Source organism: Typopeltis vanoorti, chromosome 23 (genome assembly GCF_054136105.1).
Source record: "Typopeltis vanoorti isolate ZY-2024b chromosome 23, IOZ_Tvanoo_1.0, whole genome shotgun sequence".
NCBI classification, from domain to species: domain Eukaryota; kingdom Metazoa; phylum Arthropoda; class Arachnida; order Uropygi; family Thelyphonidae; genus Typopeltis; species Typopeltis vanoorti.
The window spans coordinates 13,246,253-13,269,886 of record NC_143571.1 but is presented as its reverse complement, the minus strand read 5'-3'; the positions used below and the strand labels follow the sequence as shown (position 1 = coordinate 13,269,886).

At 36.3% G+C, this 23,634-nt stretch overlaps 1 protein-coding gene across 1 annotated transcript in view; it reads right to left on the bottom strand.

Moving 5' to 3' along the window:
* LOC150093631 (alkylglycerol monooxygenase-like) overlaps window positions 1-23,634 on the bottom strand; it is a 193,801-nt gene that overhangs the window by 83,793 nt on the left and 86,374 nt on the right. Inside the window, exons 5-6 of the mRNA XM_090412763.1 lie at window positions 16,189-16,284; window positions 11,236-11,302 (exon numbers count right to left, since the gene is read on the bottom strand). Coding sequence (XP_090268889.1) covers window positions 11,236-11,302; window positions 16,189-16,284 — 163 coding nt within the window. The remainder of the gene's footprint in view (window positions 1-11,235; window positions 11,303-16,188; window positions 16,285-23,634) is intronic.

Here is a 23,634-nt window from a genome sequence, read left to right as displayed (position 1 = left end):
CATGATAATTAATACTTAAGGAATTGACAGCGTACACTAGAAATATAAATTAAATCAACTTTAATATATACTTTCCAATATTTTGGCAACGTCACGATGCCATCTTCATGGGAACTACTACATAACAGCAAATGAGAAACGAAGCAGGGAAGCTACCATTTTCCTAAAGTCATGATGGTGCCCCCTGGCGGGCTATAATAGGTGTTCTTGGCCTTTGGGCTGAAGTTCTTCTGATGTATGTTTCCTAAATTTGGGGGCAGTCTCATGCATCCAAATTTGTTGAGGTTTGGCATGTTCCTAAGAGCTGGGCTGATTCCATGAATAGTCTTTCATATTTGAACTTGCTGCAGTGTATTACTGTGGCATTCTTCCACCTTATTCTGTGGCGAGTATCCAGAGCATGGTCTGCAAGCCCAGAGTGGCTGTACTGGTGAAATCGGATGTAGTTCTTGTGTTCTGAGATTCTGATATTTGCTGTCCTGCCTGTTTGGCCAAAATAGGGCAATTTAAAGCTGCAAGTGACCTGGTATACACCAGGTAGGTCTACAAGTGGTTGGTCTTTAGTGGAGCGGATAAGGGATGCCAATTTTCTATATGGTTTGTAACAAGTGGTTAAGTCACATTTTTTTAGGATTTTGTTGATTTTTTCAGAAGTGCCTTTGGATGTAGGGAATGGTGATGGATTTAGAGTAATCTTTTTTGTGAAAGGGGGAGGTGGGTTATGGATATCTGGTTTTAGTATTTTTTTTATTTTTTTTTTTTGGGGGGGGTAGCCATTGGCTGAGAAAGTGCTAAGGATGTGATTTAGTTCAGTGGTCAGGGCTTGGTCATTTGAACAGATTAGTTTAGCCCTGTTGAATAGTATCTTAATAACTACATAAAGGGGGATTGTTGGTGAATGTATCTGCCTGTATGGGTGGGTTTTCTAAAAACTGAGAAAACCAGGGTACCATCAGGTCGGCAGGTGACTAGTGTGTCTAGGAAGGGGAGGCTATTGTTTTCCTCTTTTTCCAGGATGAACTTGATTCTAGGGTGTTGGTTGTTTAAGTGTGTTAGCAAGGAGTGTATCCGGGCCATGTGGCCAAATAGCGAACACATCATCAACGTAGCGAAGCCATATGGTAAGTTTTTGTGGAGCAGAGTTTAAGGCTTTCTCTTCAGAAGTCTCCATAAAGAAGTTGGCCAAGGGTGGGGAAAGTGGTGAGCCTATGGCTGTCCCCTCTATCTGTTTGTAGAATTATTCCTGCCAAACAAAAACCTGAGTTCATTGTGAACTGAAATAGGGCTGAGATATCAGAAAGAAATTTAGCTTGGATTAGCTCTAAGGTTTCTTTTACATTTGTGAATAAGGAGGAGATGTCAAAACTGACCATTATGTCATTATGTTGAAGTGTAAGATTTTCTATACTGGCTTTGAAGTGGGCTGAGTTTTTTATGTGTGATGGAGTGTTGCCAGTATATAATATGAGAGCACTTTGGCTAAATATTTAGCTGGTTTGTTAGTGCGGGAATCAGTGCCATCCACTATGGGACGTAATGGCAGATTTTCTTTATGTATTTTCAGAAGCCCATATATATGGGGGGGATCTAGAGTTATATGGTTTTAGTCTGTTAGTAATCTCCACAGGCCAAGAAGTGACCTTCTTAAGGAGCCTATGGAGATTTCTAATATGTGAGTTGGTGGGATTGTATTCAATGGGAAGGTAAGTAGCTTGATCTAATTAGTAAAGCCTTAAGCTTACCTGTGTGGTAAGCTTAAGGCTTTACTAATTTTAACCTTTAAAGGTCGAAACTAGTCTGGGTAGTGGCCCTTCTCTTAATGCATAACATTAGACATATCCGCAAGGAGATGTGTTTTGCATTATGGGAGATACTGAGATAGGAGTGTTGGTAGCTTGCTCCACCTTTGCAAGGAGTCACCCTGGTGTTGTACCACCTTACCCCACTCCTGAAGATACTTTCAGGTGCAAACTTTGTTTGCACACACTTGGATAAAGGATTAAACTAAATTTATTATAAGTTTAACATAGTACCATCAGAAGTTGATAAGTGAAACGCATATATATATATAAATAAATAAATAAATAAATAAATATATATATATATATATATATATATATATATATAATATCATCATCATCATCAAATTCCTGCCATGTACCCTCAAGGGGTGTACAGGATATGATAGTACTACATGAAAAAATTATATCATTACTAACTTCCTATCTACAATTTTCCTCCAAATCAGTCTGTTACTTGTCAAGACTCCAACATTATCAGATTTTATATTTCTATCATCTAAGGCACTTTGTACCATATCAATCCACCTATATCTTGGTCTTCCTCTGGGTCGATTTCCTGCCAACCTGGCAGAGAACACTTGTTTTGCTAATCTTTCCTCGCCCATTCTTTTTAGGTGACCATACCACCTGAGATTAGTTCTGCTAACGCTTTCCTCGATGCAGACAATGTCAAGTTCTTTCCTAATATCCTCATTTTTAATATGATATTGCCATTGATGCCATCTGTTCATGCCTCTAATCTTTCTCAGGACTCTCATATCTGCGGTCTCTAGTCTTTGGTCAAGTGTTTTACTTCTGACCCAGCTCTCAGATCCATAAGATAAAACTGGTTTGAACACTGTCTTGTATACAGCTAATTTAGTGTTCTGACTAATTTCTCTCTTATTCCATATGAATTTATTCAATTGACTTCCCACCATACCAGCTTTGCTGATTCTGTTGTCTATTTCTATATTTAATTTACCATCTTCAGTAAAAATCGTACCTAAGTAGCTGAAATGTTTTACTTGTTCCACAGGTTCTCCATTCACAACATAGTTGACATTTTCAATGATTCTGCCTATTTTCATTGTCTTTGTCTTTTTATTGCTGACCTTCATACCATATCTATTACAACAGCTATTCAATTTAGTCAGAGAATCTTGCAGACTTGTAGCGGATTTATTTAGAAGTATAACATCATCCGCATAAAGCAAAGAGCTGACATTAACATCTCCAATTTTGATATCATTTTAATACCACTTTCCTTCATAATGTGATCCATATAGATAATGAATAACAGAGGGGATAATGTACATCCTTGTCTCACACCAGATTTAACATTAAACCATCTTCCTGTACTTCCTTCAATTCTAACTGCTGACTTACAACTCAAATAAAGACTAAGTATTGCTTGATATAATGCCCCATTGACACCATATAACTGTAGCGTATTGAATAGCTTCTCTCTTGGCACCTTATCATATGCCTTTTCCAAATCGACAAAACTTAAATACAGATCTTTGTTATATTCCCATGCTTTCTTGACTATTTGTTCATAAAGTGAAGATCTGATCCTGACAGCCTCTGTTTGGCCTGAATCCAGCTTGTTCTTCACCAAGCTTTTCTTCCACAATTCTTCTCAACCGTTTCTCAAGTATACTTGCATAGATTTTGCCAGGAACACTCAGTAGGGAAATACCTCTGTAATTCTCACATTCAGTTTTATTTCCCTTTTTATATATGGGTACTATGAGAGCTCTACTCCAATCATCGGGAATTCGTCCCTCTGTCCAGGCTTTCTGAACTATGCAGTGCAGCCACTGTAAGACTCTTATACCACTATACTTCAGCATTTCTGGTCGAATATCATCTACTCCAGCTGCCTTTCCACATTTCAAGCCTTTGATGGCTTTTCTACTTAAGTATGGATATGTATTCCTGCCTGCATGCCTGGTCAGTGTTTTTTACCACTGTGCTGTCATCACTGCTTGCTTCATTTAGCAGTTTTTCAAAGTAATTACTCCATACTTCAAGGATATCTTTTATTCCAGTTTTCATGTCACCTTTATCATCTCTAACTCCTTTTATAGCACTCTTTCCTCCATTCCTAAGCTTCTTCAACAACCTCCAGAATATTTTGCCACCTTCTTGATATTTATTTTCTATATTCTTGCCAAAGTCCTCCCATGACTTTTGTTTAGCTAGTTTTACACGGTGTTTAGCATTCTTGCATTTGTCTCTATATTCTCTAAGAGCACAAGCTGACTTATTTGACAGGAACTTTTGATATGCTTTCTTCTTTTCCTTCACTGCCTCTTTAACTTCCTGTGTCCACCAGGGAGTTTTGATTTTTTTATCCTTACAGCTAACCTCACCACATGCCTCTCTGGCAGAATCAATCAATGTTTTCTTCAGAGTTTGCCACTGAATCTCCAAGGTTTGGTTCCTGTTCTCAAACTCTTTCATTTTTTCTTCAATAATCTTTGTGTATATCTGAGCAGAAATTCACATCTGAGAGCTGCTCAACTTTTATTCGCTTTAAAACTTTCTTACATGTTATTCTTTTCAATATGAAATTCAATTTTATCCTGCTCAAAACTAAATAGTGATCACTTCCAATTTCAAATCCTCTGTACACTCTGGTGTCCTGCACCAGGGAGAAAACATCACTATCAATAATAACATAGTCAATGAGACTTTTCTTATTCCTAGCCTCTTCTCTCCATGTGAATTTGTGCACATTTTTATGTTGGAACATGGTGTTAGTAAGAACCAGTCCATGTCCTGAGCAGAAATCCAACAGATATTTGCCATTATTATTAGCTTTGCTCTTTTCTCCGAATTTTCCCAAAATATTTTTGTATGTCTCACAATCATTTCCTACTCTGCTATTTAGATCCCCAACAAGGATCAACTTTTCATTTTTCATTGTGTCAGTTGCTTTTTCTAAAGCATCAAAAAATTCCTCCACTTCTACCTTAGTAGAACCTTCTGTAGGATCACAGGCACAAATAAGTCTCATTGTCTAGTTCCCCATTCTCATATTTGCCCATAATATTCTCATATTTACTCTACTTGAGACTGACTGCCATTCAAGAAGATTAGGCTCGTATTTTGTGTTGAATACTATGGCTACTCCTTCTTTTCCTTGATTGTCATTGCCTGAATATAACATTTGGTATTTATTGCTCAGAAAGATCTCACCAGTTTTTGTCTTTTTTGTTTCAGTCACCCCTATTATGTCGATCTGGTACTTATCTAATTCCTCAGCTAGCCCCATTTCTTTGCCATTCAGGCTTCTTACGTTGATGGTACCGATCTTTAACTCTGGTGATGTTGGGTTGGGGTTTGTTTTTAGATTTGTAATATATATATATATATATATCTCTATCTATATTATTTTGGTCAGACAGACAAATCTATTGAATTACGCAGGGAGGAACGCATGAGGGACATTGCTTACAAGAGACAGTGCCTTATCAAGCCATATCCTTTTCTCAGCTAATCCTAATGATGAAACCCCAAGTCATACAGTCTGCTGGGACAGATCTACTAACATCTTTCGTTGCCATGATGAATTGGAGAGAAAAATTTTAGAATCTAGGGAAATCATCCTCAACCCTGAACATCTAAATAATAACTTGAGCTACAACCTACCAGATAGTCATTCAGCTGTAAGCATGTACTAGCGTTCATGTGATGCACGCACTCTCCTAACAATGCAACAAACGAAAGAACAGCTTTAAATACAACTACAACATTTTCATACTAATTATGTATAGAGACTCTCTATGTTGTTCATAGTTTTTTTAACCTTCAGTGTTTAGTGTTTTTTCTTTTATAATGTCACCTGATGAAGGCTGTTATAATCCGAAACTAGTCGTGTTTTACTATTAAGCCCCCTTTTACCTAACTCTTGGTTTAAGTCATTCAACTCATTTCACAATATATATTGCTGTATGGCAAATTATATATATTGCTGTATGGCAAATTATATATATTCCTGACTTTTGCCAAAGTATTTGATAGATTGCTGTATGGCAAATTAGATGTTTAAACTGAAATAAATGAGACAAGACAGTAGATAAGTGGACTGGAGACGAGTGTCTAAAAAATATCATAAAATAAAAAAATATAAAATAATTATGAAGAAGCAGTGTCTAAAACTGGAGAGCTACAGGTGTGTGGATGCGAGAAGTGTACTGTAGAGCTCTTTGCTTATTCCTCAAATATTCAAATTGGACATAAATGTTATTGTAAATGGCTTAGCGAGATATTTAGTTGCTTGATAGTGAATTAAATCTTTAGTGAGTTATCAGACAAGTGACTCATGTAGTGGCCCTTCAGAAGGATTCGGCAGACTGGCAATATGAACAGATATTCAATGTAGCTAAACATAAGATTGTACACTTTAGAATTCAGAGATGAAAGGCTGCATACTAGAGCATGAAGCATTTCATCCCTTGGCAGGCTGTGCTGCAAGAAAGGTAGGAAGTTAAAGAGGATTTTTCAGTGATAATGGATAGGACAATGACATACTGAATACAGACTATAAAGGGTGGTGAAGTTCTTGCCACTGCTGTGTTGAGAAAGATTCATCTTAAGTTTAGCAGTATTAAACACAACACCAAAAGAACAAATAAATAACATACTTATTTAGTGCTAATGTCATAATATATAGACAACTTATCATAATATATAGATACTAGCAATAAGTACAGCAATCTACCATTTATCTGACCTTCAAAACAATGATCCTTCAATCAAACAACTGATATGAACCAACTTATGGTAGAGCATCATGTAATTATATTTTCTCCAATCTTTCAATTATCAGAACAGCAAATTCTTTTCCCACTGTGGTCAGATAAATGATAGCAGTAGTGAAACAATTCAAAACTGTAACAGACATTAGTGAGGGATTGAGAGCAGTTGATGATGGGGAGAGAGACTGACTGTAGGTGAGCAAGAGGTGTATGGGGAGTTGAGTAAACGATGTTAATAAGGCTGTGGGACTTGATAATATATCACTACGTATTCTGAAAGAATGTGCCAGGGAGTTGACACCTGCCTTGACATATTTTTTTAATATGAGTTTTGCACTCGGTCAAGTTCCTAAGAAGTAGAAGGAGGGCAAGATTGTGCCACTTCATAAAGGAGGTGATCGAACACAAGCACCAGACTATAGGCCTATCTGTGTATCAGGTGTTGTGGTTAAGTTGTTGGAGAAGCTTGTGAGAACTAGGATCCAGAGTTGGGTTGATAACAATGGTATTACCTTTGATGGACAGCATGGATTTGTTAAAGGGAGGTCATGTTTTAGTAATCTATTTACTTATTACAATAAAGTGACTGCTTCCTTGGACAGAGGAAAAGGATACACAGTAATATACTTGGATTTCACAAAGGCTTTTCACAGAGTACCTCATGATAGGTTGACAGTCAAACTAGAGCAGATGGGGTTGGATATTAGATTGGTGCATTGGATTGGAGACTGGCTATCTGATGGGTATCAACAAGTTGTGTATGGGGGAGCGATATCCAGGAAAAGGAAAGTCACTAGTGGAGTGCCTCAGGTATCTGTTTTAGGTCCGTTACTGTTTAACTTCTATATTAATGATATAGGTGAAGATTTTGATGGAGATATTCAGTTTTTTTGCAGATGATGATGCAAAGTTGGGACAAACCATGAAGTGTAGTGAAGATGTTGTGGCCTTACAGCAAGACTTGAATAGATTGAATGATTGGGCACAGAAATGAGGATGTGAGTTCAATATTATTATTATTGTTATTATTCAGGCCTCCTGGAGTCAAAAGACTCATCGTAGGAGGTCCTTCCTAAGAAACACAAAGTCTATCGAGACTTATTGAGGGGAGGTCCCCCCCCCCTAAGAAACACAAAGTTTATCATACTACTCCTTGAACTCATTGACCATCTCACTCTCACCACTCCATCAGGCAATGCATTCCATGGTTCAACCACCCTCCATGCAAAGAAACCACTCCTCACCCTCTTGCTCGCAGTTTCCTTTCTTAACTTCCAGGGATGGCCTCTTGTCATCACTCCATCCTGCTGTTCAACCAAGCAAAAGAACTGCCCAGTGTCAACCCTGTAACCACCTCTCAATGAGGTGGTTGAGAGGTGTTGCAAAATGTAAGGTTTCAAAATTTGGAAAACAAAGATGAGATGCAGAATTTATGCTTGGTGAGAATATATTGTTGGACATAGAGGAAATAAGAGATCTGGGGGTGATAGTGGATAAGGATCTGAAATTTAGGAGACACATCGCCAAAATTGTGAAGACAACACAAAGGCTTCTGGGAATGATGCGGAGGACACTGACGTGTAGAAGTAGGGAGATTCTTGTTCCGTTGTATAAGGCTTTGATTAGGTCACACATGGACTATTGTGCCCAGATTTGGTCACCAGTAGTTTTTGATCTCTGGAATGTCAAGTATGAGGAAAGATTGAGAAGATGTAATTTGCAGAGTCTGATGGACAGGAGGAAGAGGGGAGATATGATAGAAACCTACAAGTTGGTAAGGGGTTATTATAGGATCAATGCTGGAGAAGTTTACAGAGAATAGTGGGAGATCAGGGGAGAACCAGAGGTCATCCCTGGAAACTGTATAAAGAGGGTGTGAGTAGGGGAGTGAGAGGCAGGTTTTTTTCGTGCAGAGTTGTGAATGATTGGAATGCCTTGCCTGAGAATGTGGTGTCTGCAAGGAGTTTGAATGTGTTTAAGACCCGGTATGATGAGCTGTGTGTGTGTGTGTGTGTGTGTGTGTGTGTGTGTGTGTGTGTGTGTGTGTGTGTGTGTGTGTGTGTGTGTGTGTGTGTGTGTGTGATAAAAGGACTTCCCAGATGAGTCTTTGACTCCATGAGGTCTTGGGGTGGTAATAATAATAATAATAATAATGTTTTGCTGGATTTGAAACCAGCATCTTCAGAGCACAAACAACTTGTCATAATATATAGATACTAGCAATAAGTACAGCCATCTACCATTTATCTGACCTTCAAAACAATGATCCTTCAATCAACCAACTGATGTCAACCAACTTATGGTAGAGCATCATGTAATTATATTTTCTCCAACCTTTCAGTTATCAGAACAACAAATTCTTTTCCCACTGTGGTCAGATAAATGATAGCAGTAGTGAAAGAATTCAAAATTGTAACAGACATTAGTGAGTTGGATAAGTGACTGGCAGTCAGACAGGTATCAGCAAGTTATGGATGGAGGAGCAGCACTCCAAAAGAGGAAGGTCCCTAGTAGTATGCCACAAAGGTTTGTTTTGGGAAAATTGCTATTTATCTTGTATGTTAATGATATTAGATCAGACTTAAGTGGATGGAGATGATGCAAAGCTGGAAAGAACTATGATGTGTAGAGCAGATATTGTGGCCTTACAGGATCTGAACAAAGTGTATATGGGCAACGAGTGCAGCTACCAGTTTAATGCTGCAAGAGGTAAGGTTCAAATTTGGTAGGCAAGAATAGGACGCAGAATATATATAGTTAGTAGGAAATTTTGAAGTGGGATGAAGGCGATGAGAGGTCTGGAAGTGGTAGTGGACAGGGACCTCGAGTTTAGGGATCACATTCCTAAAACTGTGAGAACCTCAAACAATGTAATGATGAAAAGATTCTGTCTACATGTCAAGGTCATGATCAGGCCATATATGTGAAGATCAGGTCACCTGGTTTTCATTAAGAAATGAAAATATCTTGGAAATGGTCAGGAAACAACTGACCAGGAGTGGTGGTTTCCTGTATCAGGAATTAGAAATGAAGGAAGATTAAGAAAATGCCATTTGCAGATCCTTGTGAATGGGAAAGAGGAAGAGTAGGAGTAATAAGTTGGTGATGGGATGTTAGTGGATTCATACTGAGGGGGGGTCACAGAAAGGAGGGAGACAGGGACAAGAGGCAATCTCTAGAAGCAATATATGGAGGGCATGAGCAAGGGAGTGAGAAGTAGGTTCTTTGTATGGAGGAGAGTTATAGTGAATAGAATACACTGCCCAAGAGTATGTGATGAGTGAGAAAATGGTGAATGAGTTTTAAGACATGATTTGATGGTTTTTGCATATGATACTGGTGATCTCTTGCAGTGTTTTAATTTTATGGAAGGTCTAATGGTAGAAAAAGAAAAAAAAAGTAATGTCCTGTTCTAGTGTCCACTAACGATGGATAAAAAATAAATTGCAGCTGTTACTTGGAACTGGTCTTAAACTGATTTTTATCATTTGTATCATCTTCATTAAGTACTGCTCTTCCCAGTTTTGCATGATTGATAAACAACTAGTTATTTCTCCTTAAATCATTTCCTATAACATAAATGTAGAAATTAAATAGCAGAAGCCCAAGTACAGAACAGTGTGGTATGCCACCCATCTTCTCCTGGATTCAATTCCTCCATATACTATTCTCTGATGTCTGTTCATCAGCCAACTCTCTCTCTCTCTCTTATCCATATCACCAACTTCATATCCAAATCCATTTGCTCCAATTTATGTAACAGAGTTCCATGTAGTATCAGGTCAAAAAAAGTCTTAAAAAGGTGCAAAAGATAGAGATGCTTTCTGCATCCTCATCTTCCTGCTGAACTCCTACACTTTTTGGTTTCAATTCTTCTGCTATCATTAGTAAAACCTCTTTTCCCATCCTCATCCACTTGTCCTATTTGAAAATATTATTGTATTCCATCCCTATATGTATATATTTTTTCTGTTAACCAAGTTTCACTAATGCCTATAACCTCTCTGATCAACAGGCACCAGATACAAATCCCATTTCTCATGTGTGTTTGTCTTTATGCATGACATGAATTTCACACCCAGTGTGAGACCATCACCTCCACTTATTATTAGAGGCCTGAAACGACTTGAAAAGTTCTATGTTTGGTCTCTAGAGTGGGTTTCCAGAATATGTAAAGAAAAAAATAAAATAAAAAAATAAGACAAAATACTTAGACAATTCATGATCTAATGTACGATAGGCTTAAAAAACTTTTATGAGTGGGAGTGACATAAAAGGTTTATTGCATGGAGAATAGTGAGAGCCATGCGGTGCATTTCCCGTTAGGTTAGTGTGCAGATGGAAAAATGAGTTTAAAGGATGACATTATGATGGATAGTGTGGCAAAGCATGGACACCATAATAAGCCTTTCAGACTTCATATACATCTTGTGATCATAATAACAAGATGAAATAATTTGGATTCATTAATATCAGTTTTTTTCTTTTCATTTTTATATTTCTCATATATGTCTCTGAATCTTTGTCACGTGACTACACAAAAACTATCAGGCAAAATAATCTAATTATTTGATCTATTATTTGACTTAGGAATTGTTTCAGTTTAAGTGGAAAGGTAAAAAGCGATATATAATTATAAACTCAATTCTAATTTAAAAACAAAGAGAAAAATATTCATTAATTACCATGGTGGACACGATGATGACTTGGTGTGTTTAAAACATACTCAAGTGGACCCATACTTTTTATTACCTGAAAAACCAAACCAACAAAGATTTAATAACCTATCAAACCTGTTATATGATTTGGGTTATTTTTAAATAAAAACAATATTTATCAATTACAAAGAATTTACACCTTTAGTGTCAATTACAATAAAATTCAGTTGGAATTACACAATTTCAATTTCACACTGAAGCAAAGAGAGAAGAATTTAGAGCCAGTTATACTATATAACTACTCTAAATGCCTTATTATTATTATTATTCAGGCCTCCATGGAGTAAAAAGACTCATCGCAAGAGGTCCTTCCAAGGAAACACAGTCTATCATACACACCTTGAACTCATTCCTCGTTCTTGCTCTCACTCTATCAGGTATTGCATTCTATGGTTCAAACACCCTCCATGCAAAGAAACCACTCCTCATTCTCTTGCTCATAGCTTCCTTTTGCAACTTCCAGGGATGGCCCTTTGTCATCGTTCCTTCCCACTGTTCTACCAAGCAAAAGACCTCCCCAGGTGTCAATCCTGTAACTACCTCTCAACAGTTTAAAAGTCTCAATCATATCACCTCTCCTTCTTCTATCTACTAAACTCTGCAGCCCATATTCCCTCAGCTGATACCTAACATTGTACACTCCTGAAACCATCTTTGTTATCCACCTCTGTAACCTTTCCACAGTATCCCCTTCAAATCCTGGGGACCAAATTTGAGAACAATAGTCTAAGTGTGGTCTAATCAGGGTCTTATACAATGAACGATAACACTTTTATCTCTGCAGGTCAGTGTCCTTCTCAGTATTGCAGCAACCCTCTGGGTTATCTTCACCACCTTTGCAATATGTTCCCTGAATTTCAGTTTTCTATCAGTCATCACCCCCAGATCTCGTTTCCTACTTCTTCCAGTACAGCTCCTCCATCCAGTATGCAGCCTCCCATCAATGTATCCCAAACTTCAAGACTTTACATTTTGCTGCATTAAACTGACATTCTCATTCATTTGCCTATCAGTCTAGTTTATTCAAATCCTCTTGCAGGGCTACCACATCTGCACTATTACTAATAACCCTTCCCAGCTTCACATCATCTGCAAACAATTGAATATCCTCCTACAATCCATTGATAAAGGTTAAACAATACAGGTCCCAGTACTAAGCCCTGTGGGACCCCATTTTTAACCTTTTGCCTCCTTGATACTGCCCCATCATACAGAACTCTCTGATACCTATCAGACAGCCAATCCTGAATCCAGGATTGGCTATCTGATTAAACAATTAAACTTAAATATTAGCTGATCATGTGGCTACCGCCCTTATGCAATGGCACCATCTTACCTTCCTTTCATTACTTGGGTACCATTCCCATAGCTAGACTTTCATTGAAAAGCCAGGTCAGTTCTTTAGCACATTCTATGAAAACCTGTGGTGAAATACCATCCAGTCCCACAGCTTTACTGATCTAGGGTACTCAGTATTTGGAAGAAGTTCTCCTCTTGGACCTCTAAACTTCAAACCTGCCTATCTCTCCAGTATTAAAACTTACTTCTCCAGGAAGAAATATCTAATAAACTGTTTACTGAACAACTCCATTATGTCCTCTGCATCAGTCACTCTATTCCCATTTTTATCTCACAATATCATTCTCAAACAATTATTTCTCCTCCTACTGTCCACATAGCTAAAAATTCCTTAGGATTATCTTTGGATCTAAGATTCAAAGATAATCCTAAGGAATTTTTAGTGCCAGTCTCTTCTCATATTCCTGTTTCACCTTCCTTACCATATTAGTCACTCTCCTGAACTGAGTCTTATACTATTCATGAATCTGCTCTCCACCCCTCTCTCCTCATATCTCTTCCATAAACTCTTTTTCACTTGGAGTTCCTATTTGATATTGTTTACACCAAACTGTGTCCTCTTCTTCACTTGTGGAATACAGCTTACTACTGCTGCCAACAAATATTCCATCACAATTTCCCAAGCACTAACGATATCCTGGCCTAACAATTCTGCCCTCCATGGAACTGCCCCAAGTTGATATCTAAGACTATTATAATCACCTGCCTTATAATTCCACATATGTTCCCCTCTCTTTGATACTCCTGCATGTCTATTCATCTTCTAAGTCAAAACCACATGGCCACTCTCTCTCCAACTGGTGGGAGAGATGTCATGTCAGTTATTATCAGCTCTTCTGATGCTATGACCAAATCCAAAACTCTTGAACATCTTGTTCCCTCTATTACATGTTGCCTAAGACATCTGTCCCTCAAGAATTCTAGAAATTTCATTCCCATATTACTACATGCATTTTCCTCTTCGCAACTTATACTGTTGTAGTTAAAATCTCCCATAACAGTCATTCTTCTTGCACTTGCCAAGCTCAACTACCTAAACATTTCTTGCTCCCCACCCTCTGTGCTCCTTGGCTTGTAGCAACATCCCACTAAATATCCTGTCTTGCCCACCTCTACCTCACACCATATGCTTTCAAATTCATTAGTGTCACTGCCTTCCAAAGTCTCCACTCTTAGAGGGCATAAGTCTTCACTTATCATAAGCAGTACTCCACACCACGTTTCTCCTTCCTATCCTGCTGAAAAATGCTGTACCACGTTACTTCTGTTCCTGTTATTATATCATCCTCCCTCAACCATGTCTCAGAGATCCCAATAATCTCTGGTCAGGCTGATGCTATCAATGGCACCAATTCATCTCCTTTATTCCAGATACTCCTGGCATTAATATAAAGCATAAAAATATTTTCCATACCTAGCATTATACCCTCTAGACTCCACTGGGCTCAGCATTACCTGATGTTGTCCCCTTCTCCCAAATACCCATTCCCACAAGAGGCCACCCCTGCTATCATCCACCTTGGGAATTCTAGTTTCTCTGCATTGATGCACCGACTCGTTCAGAAAACAGCAATCTTTTCAGATGCCTACATCCTTCCTCATTCAAATGCAAGCAGTCTCTTGCACACAGCTCCTTTCTGTCTTCAAATGCCCTCCAAGCATCCACATATTTCAATTCTCTCTTCTGACACATTCTGGCTATTATGCTATTCATTATTACTGCTCTTCTTCTCAACTCGTCATTATAATACTTAGTTAGCACACACGCTATCTTTCCTCTCTGTTTTCTTTTGTAGAACCTCAAGCATGAATCTCAGATCTCTCGCCACCCGATTAACACTGCCTCTCAAGTCATTTGTGCCACCATCACAATCATCTCATCAATGCTTTCACCCCTCTTAATTGCCATAGCCACACTTTCTATCGTTCCTTCAGGCAAACACTCCTATGGCATCCTATCTTGCACACCATGGATCATCGAGTCTCCATACATCATACCTCTAACCACTCTGTTCCTTGATTGCTCACCTGCATCCCTCACTCTCTCTCTTCTAACCCTTTCTCTCCGTGTTCTCCTACTTAACTGCTGTCCTGGCATCAATCTATCCCTAGTTCCAGCACTTCCTTGCATTCTTCTCATTCCTCTCTTCTACTGTTTCTATTCTCTCCTCCTCTATCATTCCCATAACTCTCTCTCACTCCTACTCTGATTTACCTGATCTCATCTTTCATGCCTCTCCTCTTACTTATTCTTGGGAATGAGAGGAGAAGCATGAAAGAAGCTTCTCATCTCATTCCCTCTCTTTTCATTCCACCTCCTCTTTCAGCTCAGCTCATCTCTCTCTCTCTGTGCAAGTTAGCCACTCTTGCTCACCATTCATCCTCCGAATTAAGACAATCTACGAAATTTAACAATCATTTAAGACTTCCACATTACCCACTCTTATTTTTCCATTCATATTCTGCTCGTCATTCTCGCCCTTTAGTGTGAAAGTATTTAGAGTAGATTCAGTAAGGTCGAGAGGGTAGATAATGATAAATGATATAAGAAAGATAAATTCATTCAGAGTAGATTCAGTGAGTATTATTTAATAAAGCTGAATATTACACTTTACTTTTTTTGGTTAAAATTTAACAGGTATTGCAAAACCTGTTGTATTTTAATTATTATAATAAGAGTTTGTTATGGCAAAATTATAGAGGGTGATACTTGTTAGAGTGAAAATTTAACATAAATCAAACTAATTACTTAAACATTTTGACTTTCATATTAAGGTCATTATCTAATGTCATTTGGTGTCTATATATATATATATATATATATACACACACACACACACACACACACACACACACACACACACACACACACACACACACACAAAGAAAGAAGCTACATTACATTACAATACACAACAGCATAATAAAGTTTTGCTCTATATATAATCACATCAAAAGTAGACTCCTGTTCTTTTTAGGTGGCTGGAGAACAATTAAACCATATTATCAACTATGAAACACACCCCTAACTTGATATTGCATGTGCATGCATTAATTTTTAAAAGATCTGGTAGACAGTTCATTCTAAGATCACATTTAACTTCTTCTCTGAGTAAACTTCATTTTTTATCAGACGCCTAGAAGACACCTTTGTAGGACATTAGTTCTTTTCAGTTACAATTTGAATTTGTTTCTATAACAATCTAAATGAGTGCTATGTAGTTTATCAGAGCACTCGTAATTTGTGCTGCAAAGATCCAGTGAAACATTAATAAGTATAATAAATTAATTATTTTCTTCAGGTGCTGTTTGAAGTACTGTTATAAATAATAATTACCAATCAAACCTATATGCGTACAGTTAACTCTCACTATAGAAAACTTATAGGAATCAAAGGAATCCTATAGTGAATTTCTTTTAGAACTGGGCCATGGGACATACAAATTATTAGTGAGCAAATTCACTATAATGGTGTATTCTATACTGAGAGTTGAATATAATTGTCCAAAATAAAACTAGACAGTCTCCACATTTTCTATGTTTTATTTATTTATTTTTTACCTCTGTATGAATCCAGAATTGATACAGAAGGTTGAGTTGAACATGAACCAGAAACACAGGAGGTGGAATTGCTAATGCTAGAGGTAAATTGAATATCTGTTAAAGAACAAAATTTAGAATTACAAACAATGCATAATATTTTAATGATTTATATTATACTGTAATGATTTTAATTGTGCATTTTTGATAATGTAATAAAACTAGTTAAAGCTAGAAAAAAAAAGTTCTTTCATTGGCATATATTTAAGCAAATTAGATTAGCCAGTACAAAGCAGCTATTATGGAAGATTTGAACTCTAAATACAAACTGGAAAGAAGAAGATCTAGTAATAAGAAGATTGAATTTCTGGCATTCTAATGGATAACCTTAATCAGCATGTGGCAGAGGATTCGACAATACCTATTGATCTTGGAACAGTCCTCTGGTTTTTTCTATGATCAGTTATATAGACATCTTTCTACTGTGGTTATTATGTTGGAGGTTTAATGGATTTTTTACAACACTCAAAAAGAATTAAATTGGAATTTAATACTTCCTATATTTCGTCCTAGTCACTAGGACATCTACGGGGATTACAAAAACAATTAATGTAACATGCACAATAATAAGCCTCTACACAAGATTTCTACTGTGGTGTTATATTTTCCTTCACAGATCGGATTTTTGGTGTTATGGCCCCTAACTAAAGTATCACTTGACACTCCCACTGCAAGCATATATCCAGGTAACATCTTTAGAGCATTCCTAACTAATGCTCTGCATTCTTGTCTATATTCTCTATATGCTTATCTAGCTGTAAGCTCTTAGGCTGGTTCATGAGTTTGCACGATGAAAAATTTGAGTTATCCAGGAGGATACATATTAATATACATCCACATATGAGACTAGCTCTCCTTCAACTGAAAACATCTTTTATTCTGAATAAATATTACTCATACTGTCAATGAGAATGAAACTTAGGTCTTTTCTAACCACAGGACACATGGCACATCATCACTATGATTTTGTTACAGAAAAAATACAAGGATAAAGAATTTTAGATTTGGTCATAGCATTAGAGAGATGTCATTGTGAATGAGAGAATGATCCCATAATCGTGACCTGGAAGTGGAGTTGAGAAGTATGTGGTAATTATTATTATTATTATTACTATGGCAGACAACACGGCCATAGTATCCATTCACAACAATGCAAATATCGCTTACACAAATATGCAACACGACATTAATCAAATCACTAACTGGTTAATCGAAAACAGCATATATATAAACCCTGGAAAAACAAAGCCAACAATATTCAAAAACCCCCAAACCCTGCCCATAGAAACTAAATATTTCACTATCCGACACTCATCTTCCTATACACAAAGCGCTGAACCTAAAACCACAACCATCACACAGGTGAAAACAACACGCTATCTCGGACTTCACTTTGATGCTGATCAAAATTGGAATAGCCATATAAACTACCTACACACCAAGCTTAGGATAATAGCAAGCAAACTATACCGATTAAGAGACATTGCCCCAACACATATAAAAATACTACTCTATAAAGCATTATGTGAAAACATTTTAAGATACGCAATCACATTATATGCATTCTGTGCAGACTACAGACCAATGGTTGCAAGATAAAATGGTAAAACTGATATTCTGGGAACAACCCACACTTATGCAGGCAGCATAGACAGAACACAAAATATTTAAGGTGAAACACTTATGCCACTACACAGTCATGTTAAAACATTACTACAGCCCAACCTATAGAGTCACCAGAACATCATATCAGATAACAAGACCACAGTCAACAAACTACAACATATAAGTACAACAATCAGTACAGCAAAGCCACCCGAAACGTTTACGTATGTTTGTTTATCATGTACCTGACATGATAAACAAGCTACCGTTTGATGACAGAAACCTAGGGACATACATAGAGCTGAAACAGGTGCTATATAAATATTATAGCGAGAATTAAAATTAGAGAAATTCCTGTTTCTCTCTGGTAATTCTCTCTCTCTCTCTCCTTCACACACACACACACACAAAACCTATGACAAACCCCTCAAAAAACACCACTACGAGGACACAAACAAACACACCATGTCCAAATCCAACCTACTTGGAAAAAAAAAAAAAGTTAAACTGTGTAAATAGCAGTTGAAGTCTTTCAAGCATGTACCAACAAACAGTAAAATCAACACCTGGCTTGCGACCAATATAGAAACATAACCATGAAACCACCGCCATCTATTATCTTTCTCAGATAAGCTTTGCAAAGCTTCGAGGAAGAAATCAGAAATGCCTCCCAAAGAAACAAAAGAAACAATTATTATTATTATTAATTGTGTATGTATATAGGTTGTATAAAAATAAGCTATGATATTGATACCAAAAATAAAATAAAAAAAAATCATTGTACTCTACATTTTGTACTGAACAGAAATTGTAATAGTATGATTTCTTGTATATATGTAAATAAACAAAATGTTATTACAGTTTAAAAAAATTATTGATATTAAACATATTTATACATTATTCACACGAATGATCATATTATGTATATATGTATATATATGATCATATTTTGTCAAACTCTAAAAAAAAAAAAAACTTTACGTTTCAACACGCAATATTACAGTTTACATTGCAATGTTAACTTTAACAATAGTACACGTAAATTATGGTGGTATTATAATTGTAACTAATAATACACGAATTATCCTGTTATAGCATTGCACATTATGCAAATTATAATGATATTAATTAGAATTGTTCTTGAAACACATGAAAGAAAATGTAGTATCATTGCTTTAATTCTATATCATATGTATGCAATTTATCAGAGACAAAATAAGGTCTTAAACTATATAAAAAAAATTATTATTATTATGTAAAGCCTCCAGGGAGTCCAAAGACTCATCTAGAGAAGGCACCTACTTTACAACTCTTCACCAACTACAACTAACATTTCCACAGACAATCACAAACATCCATGCCCACAGTGGGATTTCAACCCGCAGCCTTTTGGCTATAGAGCGGATATGCTAACCACTCGGTCAACCAGGCTGATAATTGCACAAAGAAATTACTATCTTTGTAAAATTACTCTCTAGGTATGAAAGTATAATAGACTTGAGAAAGTAAGCTAGGGACTATAGCAGGGGTGGCCAATCTTTTATAGTTCATGCGTCAATTTTTTCATTTTTTAGTTAAGATGCGCCATACAAACTTATACCACTTTTCAGCCCTTTTAAAATATGGTAATATGGATATATTTAACAGTTATGCATAAAATGATTTATTATATATATAGTTATATAGACACTTTTAGCAGTTTTAAATAAAAGGATTTCATATAAAGACAAGATAAACATTAATTATTTTATTGAGACTTTTGAAATTGCTTTGCTTTTGCTAAGCTTGTAATGATTGAAGTTAAATCAGTTACAGAAAGCATCAAACAGTTTTTCAAATTTGAATCTGCGACCGTAGTTTGTTCTTAATCATTTTCATTGATGAAAATGCTTGTTTGCATCTGTATGTAGTTCCAAAACGACAGATATAACTCTGAGCAAATTTTCTCAGTTCTGGAAAATGTTCACAGGGCAACGATCGCCAAAAATTAATTATATCAGAAGCATCTGGGAGTGATGGACGTTCATTACATTTCATTTTCAATACAGAATTGGTTTTGAGATCAATAAGTTCCATTTGTATGTTACTAGGCATCGTCAAGATTTTTTGTTCAGTAAGTGAAAAGGGATTTATAAATGCAAGTATGCAGTCTTGTTCTTTGGCAAAATCGCTAAAACGACTGTTAAAGGACTCTTGCAATAATCTGAGTTTCTCAGTATATTCTGCAAAGTTGCCATTATCTTCAACAGATTCACTATGTTCTTTTAAATGTGGAAATTGACTTAAATCCCCATTTTCTAACTGGGAGATGAACAGTTTTAATTTCATTTTGAATGCACTGATGTCATTTACTAAGCTAGGAAACAATTTGTTCTTGCCCTGCAGTTTCAAATTTAGATCATTGAGGTGGCTGGTAACATCAACTAAAAATGCTAAATGAAAATGCCATTTCTCATCACACAACAGGACTTTTTTCTCATGCAGCTCATCCTTCTCTTCCAGAAAATTACGAACACTTTCTTTCAGTTTCCAAAATCTACTGAGAATCCTTTAGAAAGCCAGCGCACCTCGCAATGAAGGATGAGATCACCATGTTCCATATCTAGCAGTTCACAATATTCTCTGAATTCTCTTCTGTTTAACCCTCTTGCTGTAATTTTATTCATGCACTTTACAACTGGTATCATAACATGCTTCAAATTTAGTTTTTCCACACAGAGATTCTTCATGTATAATACAGTGATACTTTAGTAGAGAACGACCAAAAAACCTTTCAAGTAAAGTTACAGTCCCAGAAACTCTACCTACCATTGATGGTGCTCCATCAGTGTAAACACTGATGAGCTTACTAGAATCTAGTTGTTGATTTTCTAGACATGACTTTACTTTGTCAAAACCCTCTGGTTTTTCCATAAAGTGACTCAAGACTGATAAGTTCTTCAAAGATGTTAAAATTACCATCAATTCCTCTTATAAAAATGCTTAATTAGGTTACATCACATATGTTGAGGATTCGTCCAAGGCTAAAGAAAAGAAAGAACAAGCATAAACATGGTCTTTCAATTGCTCAGTAACATCTTGGGAAAGTTCTTTGATGCAGCTTGTAATTGTTTGCTTGGACAGAGCAATTTGGTTTACTTTTCTTTCAACATTCTTATCACCAAGATATTTTGCAAATTTTTCGAGACAGGGCTTAACAACTTCCTCTCCATCAGAGAAAGGCTTGTGTTTTTTAGCCAACACAAAGGCAATTTCATAAGATGCCTCCAGCATAGCCACACTTTCACAACTTCGTTTCACAAATATATTTTGTCTCTTTTTTATTTCTTCCTTTTTCTGAACCACATATTCTTTCCGCAACTCAGACCCAGGAACTAACTTCAGTTTTTCTTCTAATTCAGCTTGATGTTTTCTATAGTGTCTGTTAAGATCATGTCTTCTATTATCTGAGAGAGTGCTTTCACAAACAATGCGCAACGGTTTTCCTGAAGGACCCACAATAAATAAGAACTCATTTTCCCACAGTTCATTAAAATGGCGCTTGCTATCACCTTCTACTTTACTTCTGCTCATTTTTTTTTTGCAAAGTAATGGGTAACTGAATGTAAAAAAAAAATATTTCAAAAGTAAAGTATTATTAAATAATTTATTTAATCAATTATTTTATCATTTTAAACATTATGAACATTCAAAAACAGTTCTACAAGTTTAAGATAAGATTCCTGTTTTCATGAAGGCCTAATACAGTTCTATAAGTTTAAAAATCATATATATATATTTTTTTTTTCATAGAGAGTTTTTGTCTCTCTCTCTCATAATATATTATGTCCAATGAAATACGAGATCGCTTCTTGTCATAAAACAGTTGATCAGTTGGCAATCACACACACAACCCAAACATCCTCATTACAAAAGCTTTGCTGATGATCAATTAAATTTTAGCAATAAACCTACTATACGTAGATAAAAAGTAAAGATATTGTATAAAAAAAAAAACATAAAAACACACACATACAAATACACCAAATAATTGCAGGTTTCAGTAATCAGCAAATTAGGGGAGCAGGCAAGAACTTGACATATGCGTTCAAAATGAAAAAATATTATTTTTAAATTTACAGAACTATATTAAGCCTTCATGAATACAGAAATCTTATCTTAAACTTGAAGACTGTTAATAAAAACATATAATTTCGAAAACACAGAATTGTTCACTCACATTGAATCAGAAGTTCATCGAATGTTATGACACAAGAGTCAGCTGTAAACTGATTGAGTAACTAGTGACGCATGTCAGCATTTGCCGGTGCCTGTTGCTTCAAGATCAAACAAGTATAATAAGTACACACTCTAGAATTTAGTGGTAGGTTAATTGTGTTTATATATATATAAATCGTATACAAATTTCTTTAAAATTTTTCTCTGGGGTTCAGTACGCCACTTTTAATCATGCAATGTGCCACTTTTGGCACATGCGCCATAGATTGGCCACCACTGGACTATAGCAAGGATGTAACAACTTAAGGGAAGAGAGAGAGAGAGAGAGAGAGAGATCAGCATTGCATGGTAGAAAAAAATATTTGATAAGCACATTGTCAAACACTGACAAACTATGCACCTACAGTAAGAAGAATAAATAATTTTGGAGTGAAATGGAAGAACAAAGAGGAAGGAATACAAGATTCAAGCTATGAAAGGGACAAGTAGATAGTATAGAAGGAGAAATTTCAATATGAGAGGAGACTAGCACTTGTCAAGGAAAATCCTAGAGTGTTCTTTCACTGAGTCACCAATAGGAAGAGGAAAAGAAAAATAAACTTCTTTCAATTGCTAACATGGTAAAAAAAAATATAATTTGAAGTTCAGGGAAGATGAAAGGTGATGATGGCTGCATAAAAACTAGTGATATGGGGAGAAGGACACTGGCCAAAAGAGAGAGAAGTATGTGATGACTACATTGTATAGGGTATTGATCTCGGTGTATTTAATCCTCAGGATGATATATTTGCCATATATTTAGTGGTTAAGGGAATACTGGTGTGGTCCTTATATTTTTTTTACCATGTTAGCAATTGAAAGAAGTTTATTTTTCACTTGGTTAGACTATAATAAATTTAGTTTAATCCTTTATCCAAGTGTGAGCAAACAAAGTTTGCGCCTGAAAGTATCTTCAGGACTGGGGTAAGGTGGTACAACACTGGGAAACTCGTTGCAAAGGTGGAGCAAGCTAACATCACTCCTCTCTCAGTATCTCCCATAATGCAAAACACATCTCCTTGCAGATATGTATAATGTTATGCATTAAGGGAAGGGCCACTACCCAGACTAGTTTCGACCTCTATTGAGGTCTCTTCAGTGGGAGCAGGCCCAAGTGGAGATACCAGGCAGAAGCACTAGCAAGGTCATCTCCACCTATAGGAGTTGCCAAACGGTGTGCCACCTTTTTATTAAATTACTCTGGATTTAGAGAAAGATGTTGAAAGTTTATTTTTCACTTGGTTAGACTATAATAAATTTATGTGTGGTATTTTTTCTTGACTATTATGTATATAAACTATTACACTTTTTTTAATAATGTTAGTCAAGTTGCTTTTCATTTTATCGTCTTACATGTTTCGCCAATTTTTCTATCAGCATCTTCAGGGAATACAAATTAGTAAGCTATATGAAGGTAACAGACTAGGTTATAACTGATGGTTCTAATTCATACAAAAATTAGTATTGTGCGAGACAATGCGCGTGTCTCGGGAACATGATTTATTTGTTATGACTCATGATGTAATTGTCGTGAAAGTTCATTTC